A 7,765-nucleotide genomic window follows, 5' to 3' on the forward strand; every position below is an offset into this window, starting at 1 on the left:
AGGCAGCCATGGACGAGTGCACGGACGAGGGCGGGCGGCCGCAGCGCTGCATGCCCGAGTTCGTCAACGCCGCCTTCAACGTGACCGTGGTGGCTACCAACACGTGTGGGACTCCGCCCGAGGAGTACTGTGTGCAGACCGGGGTGACTGGGGTCACCAAGTCCTGTCACCTGTGCGACGCCGGGCAGCCCCACCTGCAGCACGGGGCAGCCTTCCTGACCGACTACAACAACCAGGCCGACACCACCTGGTGGCAAAGCCAGACCATGCTGGCCGGGGTGCAGTACCCCAGCTCCATCAACCTCACGCTGCACCTGGGTAAGCGGTGACAGCCCCGTCCCCTGCTACTGCTCGCCAGCAGCCCAGCTCCCGGACCGGCTCCGTCCCCGTAGCCGGCCTCACGGACCCAGACAGCCGCGTGTTGGCTCTCTGTTCCCCGGCATGGGCCACACAGAAACTCCTTTCTCCAACTTCTGAAATAGATCTAGCTTTTAACATCCCGTGAGGGCCAGAATGTTCCGCACGAGTCTCTCTGCTTTCCTGTTCTTTCTGACTTAACGGGATTCTGGCTCTCTGATTATTCTGCATTTCGGCTGTTAGGATTGTGGTTCCCCCACTCCACCTTTTTTTTTTTTTTTTTCCTGAAGCGTTAATCAGAAACTCCCATCCCCACTTTTCTCTTTCCTAGCAAGGCCGTCACAGCGCATACTTGGATCAGAAACAAGAAGGTCTGCCTTAAACATTTTCGTCTTTAAAATGTTTAGATGTCCCTCCAGGGCTGAGGGTGATTGTTCTGTTAAGGGGGAATTTGAGAGGAGCAAATGCCTTCGCTGCCTATATTGCCTATGTGGAATTAAAACATAAATTCACTTTTGAAGTTATTGTTCTTTATAGCTGCTCAGCCTTAAAAGCCACAGAGCGATTTGACTGCTAATCCTGGTGCAGAATAAACAAAAGGAAGTGCACTCACTGTAATTGCTGGGCACAGCCTTGTCCCTGGGTAAAAAGGCTCTCCTTTACTGTCTTCCCTTTTGCTTTCATTCAAAGCAAGTGTAGAAACACGTATAAGTGATCTTTCAGAAATCAGGAAAGGGATGTATAGAAAACTTCATGGCAGGGCAGTGGATGAGGATGGACATGTGTATCTGGAAGTACCAAAAATAATGTTCGATCTAGGTAAGTTTTTCCTCATCTATTGAGATACGTAAATAGGCAGAAAGTTTCATTATTGTGTTTAACCGAGGAACCAATGTGTGAGAAACTGACGTTTGACTTAGCGCTTCACTCCCCATTGCCTTGGAAGGCTTGATTATTACCAGTAGCTGGTACTAACGAACTTCCAGAGAGAACAGACTGCCCCAAGCCATTCTTCTGTCAAGGGAGGGTAATTCTGTGAGGCTAATATCCCTTAGGGGTGTTGGAAAGGAACATGTTGTTGGCAAATGGTTCTTTTGATCATGGTTTTGCTGCTCTCCGGTACACTAAACTTTATTTAAGTATCAGGATTCCAGAGAAAGAATTTGACTTACAAAAAGTACTTTGAAAAGTGGGATTAAATTATTGTGTGTGGAATAAGTGTTAGAAAAGCAGAATTATTTAACATCTTATTTGCAGTTGAGTCATTAAACAAATGAAACATTTTGAAAATAATTTCATAAAATGATACTATGAGGTATCTGTTTTTCAGGGATTGAAGAAGTAAAGTGCACTGAGTTCAGTTTTTTAAAGGTGCCTTTCTAAAGACATAGCTAGTGACCGAGGGTTTCCTAAGATGTGTGGGATTGCTCTTTTTTTCCTCCTGTTATATTTTTTAAATTGGTCAAAATTATTTTTGAAATTTGTATCTAAGTATTTTTGTTTAACTTTTGACTTGTTAAAGTTTCTGTGTTCAAGTTTGAATACCCTTGAAGTCTTATTTTGTTCATTTTCAGATTTTAAAATTTTCAAAGAAAAGGCGTTGCCTGATGTCTCAAATCTCAGATGCCTGAAATTCAATCGACAATTACTGAACAACAGTCTCTTATTTACATAAAGGTGGGGCTCTTGGCTCTCTGAATTTTCTCTTGTAGGCACTGTGTAGCTAAAGGTCGTTTAAGGTGATTTCAGAGGTAGATAGATTACTCAGTGATTACTACCCTGTTGCAAAGATAATGTGGTAGAGTAAGCTGGTATCAGTTAAGTTAGATTGCTCCCACTGGGAGGCAGGTATGTTAACTTTGGGTCATGGTTGATTAAAAGGTCAAAAGAGATCTTAGAGTTTGCCTCTAACATCACTTTTTACTATAAAATGTTTTATGCTTGGACTTGGTTTTGCTGAAATTTCCCTCAACTTTTGGTAATATTGTTGCTAAATAAAATTCATAAAACTGAGTTTAAAACTTTGTAAGTTAAAAGTATTTTCTTACAAGTATTGTGATTAACTGTAAAAATACGTACTTTTTAGTTTAAGCTAACTTGACTCGGATACTTGACTTACACTTGTTCTTGGATCAGAAATGACATCCTGGAAGAAGTCATGTGTCGTGGAGGAGGTGGGAAGGGGGAAAGGTTTGTGTGTAGTGAGGTTGAGGTTTCTCTTTCTCTCCCCCCTCCCCACCTCGTCTTTAATGATAAGATTATTTGTATACATGTATGTTTTGATCAACAATTTATGACAAGTATGCAAGGTGTTATGTGTCACTGTGTGTTTTGATGTTCAGCATATTCACTCCCCAACTCCAGTTACTCCATGGGCTGCAGCTAACTGATTATTTCCCATGAATTAAAGTACCATGACTGTTTTGTGCATCTATTAAATCTCCCTTCCAGTTCAAATTTCACATACCCTTAAGCAAGTGATGCATATTGTGCTTCGCCCTTACAGAGCATGTGAAACTAGAAATGAGTAGTGTGAAAGAGCTAGGTCTAGCCACCACTTTTCTAGCCTTCCTTTTGATGTTGAACTTTCAGTACAGTAAACTTTAAAATAAGCAGTCAAATCGTACATAAGAAATGTAAGAGTTATGTAAGTGTTTGGGCACTGACTTTTTTAAATTATAAAAATGAAACATGACATTGTAAATTCAAACAGTAAGTATAGTGACAAGTGAGTCTCTTTATCACTACCTGCTAAGCTCCACGCCCTAGAGACCACCATTCACAATTTCTTACATTAATATGACCCTCTAGAAATTTTTCGTGCATACACATGTATATATCAAATTATAGGATCATTGTAACTGGTACTTTTTGGGAGGCTGAGGCGTATTTTAACAGATGGCAAATACAAATCTGATTATTGTACCTGTATCATCATTTGCTGTACAAAAGCCGGGAAAATCAGCGTTGATTTTGAAAACGGCCATCTTAAAAGCTTAAAAGCACCATACACAGTAATCCAGGGTGCAGGGTGTAGTGCGTCCTCGGATAAAAAGAGTTAAAGTTGCTATGGGAACCAGAATTGCACTTTCTGCTTGTTATGGGGAGAAATCTCAACCAGCCACCCTTTTCTAAAAAGAAGTCTTTTTTGTTTCGCCGTCAACTTCTGGATGGATTATTCAATTGCTGTTAAAAAGTTTGGCTTTTATGTCTTATAGTAAGTTTTTATCAGTACTAGTGGGGTAGTTGATACTATGATTGTAGCTGAGGATTTGCCTTTTATTAAACAGCCCCTTTAATTAATTTGATAATCATTGTGGATGGAAACTTGGCAGACAGGATCCTAATCTTGAGAAAGGTAGCTTTTCCTTTTTCTAAAAACAGTTAGATTAAGGAAAAGAGTGCTTATAAAACCAACCCAATCCAAAGTTTATGGAACTCCTAAAATTAACACTGAGACCAGATTAGTTTCCAAGCTCCTCATAAACTGTAGGAACCAGTAGTGACTAAATGAAGCTTTTAAATCTGTATCTGAATATCTTTTTGTGTGTGTGTAAATTAGAATAATTGATATATAGGCTATTGCCATTTATTCTCTTTGGTCGTCTGCTGAGTGTGTATGTATTTAACATGGAACAAATGGCAATTTCTCCCTCCAGGAAAAACCTTTGCAAGGTGGGTTCTGACTGTGTCAGGGAATAGCTCACTGTGGTGACTTCACTGTGGTATTTGTGCACCCTGAGGGGACACTATTTTAGTTTGTCTCACAAAGGCCTGATTTACATTTTGCAGGTTTCAACTTGAGGAGTTAAGGAGCTCTTCCTTAATGGCCAGCAGTTGTTGAACACAGTTTTATAAAGTTGCTGTTGGCTGTTTTCCTGTTCTACAGTTCACTGCTTTTTCTCCAAATTCCTTCTCCATTCTAAGGGCATTCAAACAAGAATTTACACATTAGGTGAGAAGTTGGAGCTATAAGGCATCCTGAGCTCACCTCTTCCATTTGTCATTGGTCACATATGTGGGAGGAATCAAGTTTTGACTATTTCAATTCTAAATAATTTTTAAAAATTGGGTGTGTCTTTTGCTATGCACTCCTTCCTCCTGTGCATACTTTCTCGTGTTATTGGCAGATATTCTGCAAACGTTTTAAAAAATACTCTTGAAGTATATACCACTGTACCTGATAGAAAGATGTAGAAGATTGAGGGTCCTGTCTTCAGAAGATTATACTCTATTAGGAATTTATACACTCATAATGACATTACAATAATAAATCAAGGATGTCTGTATTTTACATTTTACAGCTTATAAGGCCTCCAATTTATCACTGATGAGATTTCTCACAATGCGATGAAGGCAAAGATGCTTAGGGTTGTGATTTGCCAAAAGTCATGGGGGAGATAAGTCTTTGACTACTTAGTTGATTGCATTCGTTCTTGCAGCTTGCAGCTTCTCTAACGAGTCTGTCAAAAGAATGTCTACTTTATCCTAAGCCACTTTAAAAATTTCATGTATACCCTGGTTCAGAGATACCATACTCCTTTGGTTTTCCTTGTTTTTTCTCCTGCCTACTCCTTTTTATTTTTGTTTTATTTTTTATTTTTATTTATTTATTTTTTTGTTAGATGAGTCTCGCTCTGTCGCCCAGGCTGGAGTGCAGTGGCCCCATCTTGGCTCACTGCAAGCTTCGCCTCCCGGGTTCATGCCATTCTCCTGCCTCAGCCACCCGAGTAGCTGGAACTACAGGCGTCCGCCACCACCACGCGCGGCTAATTTTTTGTAGTTTTAGTAGACACTGGATTTCACCGTGTTAGCCAGGATGCTCTCGATCTCCTGACCTCGTGATGCGCCCGCCTGGGCCTCCCAAAGTGCAGGGATTACAGGCGTGAGCCACCGCGCCTGGCCTTACTCCTTTTTATTTATGTTCCTAGATTCCTGTCTTTTCATGCTGTTCACGCTTTGTAGATGAACTCATGTTGGTCTCAAGGCTTTATTTGCAACTTCATTTGTAAATTTTTAAATTCTAAAGTTGTATTTCTAGTCACCTCTTTTTCCATATCTGAAAACTTGTTGGTTCTGGTCAATTTGGGATGTCCAGAGACCATATTCAAAACTAAATTCACTCCTTGTTGTCTCACCCAACTCAAAGCTCTTTTGGTATTCCTTATGTTAATGAACTACACTGCTGTCTAACCCTGAGGCTGTCAACTTATGTTGCCCAAGTCTCTCCTGAAAGAACCATGCTTGACAGGCTTCATGAGTAAAGACTACCCTGGGAAACAGTTAGGATCCACTGCTGTGAGGTGGGTCAGTTCTGGGTAGCTGTAACTTCACTCCTTTCTTTCCCACCAATCCTTACTATAATCTGTCCAAGACTCTACTTTTACCTTCTATATCTAGGCACTATGTGTCTTGAATGCTTATCTTTCCATCCTCTTTGTCCCTGCTTTACTGTAAGTTCCCATTGCATTTCACCTGGATTGTTGCCACAGCCTCCTAATAAGCTGGTGGGCTTTCTACCTCCAGCTTTGCCCTTTATATTTGGGCAGCCATCCTTTGGAGTGAGTGATGGTTCTAAAATGCAAATCTGATTATACAATTTTGCAGCTAAAAATTCTGCAGTGGTTCCTCAAGATTTTAGGATGAAGTCCAAACTCCTTGGCATGGTGTCCAGGGTACTTTAAGATCTGGACCCTTTTGTCGCTTCGTGTGCTCACAGGGCTGTTCTTTGGTTTGGAACACTTCTCCCAGGTGTTAATATCCTTTAGGACTCCTTCCCCCGTTTCTCTCTCTCTCTCTCCCCTTTCTGCCCTACTCCCTGGCTTGGATTAGGTCTCCCACTCACACCACCCTGTGCGTATTTATCACAGTCCCTATCACACAGGATTATCTGTTTCTTTACTTGTCTGTTTCCACCTTTAAACCATGAAGTTTTTGAAGGACGAGTCAGGGGTTTAGTAATCTTTTAGTTCAGTTAAAGATGACTAGTATTGGTTAATTTTTTGTTATGTATTAGCACCAATGCAAATTCCTGGATGTGTAGTGATTCAGGGGATCATTGCCCTGACCTCATTCTTGGATGAGGTGTAGATGCAGAGGCCCGTGTGTCTCTATTTGGGGGTAGGCAAATGATGGCCTTCTTAGCCAAGTCCAGTCCAGGCCTGCCACCTATTTTTGTATGGACTGTGAACTAAGAATGGTTTGTACATTTTTAATTGGTTAGAAAAAATCAGAAGAATAATATTTTGTGACATGTGAAAATTTCATGAAATTCAAATTTTGGTTATCCATAAATTTTTGTTGGAGCACAGTTTAGCTCATGTAGCAAAGCATTGTCTGTGGCTGTTTTTGCACAGCAAAGGCAGAGTTGAGTAATAGTGACAGACTCCATATGTCCCAGCCCACAAAGGCTGAAGTATTTACTATCTGGCTGTCATAGCACAGGTTTGTTGACCTCTGTTCTGGAGCAGTACTTTCATGTTATATAGTAAGTCCCAAGTGACAGATGCAAGCACAGAGAGGATTCGCTTCACTATTTGGGTGGAGGCTGGAGGCATTCTGTCTCCAGTGACCCTTGTCTGGCATAGTGTTCATAAAAATATATGTACAGTGAGTGAATAAATGAATGCCTGAATTATAAAACTCCCAGAACATTGAATATTAATTTAAATTCTTCAAAGCAAAACTTTTGAGCTTGTGTTTATTTTTTATCAGTGCCATCTCTCCATTTTATAAGATATATGTAACTGTAATAGCTAATGTTAAATGTAGTATGTGGTTTTATTTCTGTAAATTTTTTTAAAAAGTACTAAGGTATGGAACTGGTATGGAATTGGAAAGGCCTATGACTGTCCTTTTTTGGGTAAAAATTAGACTGTTATGTGACTTGAAGTCAGCCTAGATAAATCTTAGGAGAAAACTCATGAATTCTCACATGTGAATATGTATTTCTGAAATGTTAATTTGTATTTTTTTTCCTTTAAAAATGGACATAAGCAAATTTTATTTAAAGCATATATATATTCTATAGTTTCAGCTACTTGGGAGGCTGAGGCAGAGGGATCACTTGAGCTAAGAAGTTTGAGGCTGTAGTACACCATGATTGCGCCTGTTGAATACCCGCTACACCCGAGCCTGGACGACATAGACGCTATCTCAAAAATTAAATAAAATATGTATATTCACATGTACATTGTTGAAATAGATTCTTAAAGGGAATTATTAAGCAGTTGAGGGGAGAGGTTACAATGAAGTATCTTACCTGCTTGTTGTATATAGCATCTTTTTAAGTTTAGTGAAGTCATCATGAGTAGATTTAGAAGATAGGCATACTGTCTCTTTAGGATAGTGAAGAACTGTAAATGTAGAGTATGGTATAGCCCAGTGTATTCCACATTAAAATGGTTAG

General features: G+C 40.2%; 1 protein-coding gene across 1 annotated transcript in view; it reads left to right on the top strand.

The window, feature by feature from the left end:
* The first annotated feature begins 8 nt into the window (after positions 1 to 8).
* The window catches only part of LAMC1 (laminin, gamma 1 (formerly LAMB2)), a 132,706-nt gene continuing 124,949 nt past the window's right edge, over positions 9 to 7,765 (top strand). Inside the window, exon 1 of the mRNA XM_011995332.1 lies at positions 9 to 318. Coding sequence (XP_011850722.1) covers positions 9 to 318 — 310 coding nt within the window. The remainder of the gene's footprint in view (positions 319 to 7,765) is intronic.

The sequence above is a fragment of the Mandrillus leucophaeus genome, unplaced genomic scaffold (genome assembly GCF_000951045.1).
Source record: "Mandrillus leucophaeus isolate KB7577 unplaced genomic scaffold, Mleu.le_1.0 Scaffold484, whole genome shotgun sequence".
NCBI classification, from domain to species: domain Eukaryota; kingdom Metazoa; phylum Chordata; class Mammalia; order Primates; family Cercopithecidae; genus Mandrillus; species Mandrillus leucophaeus.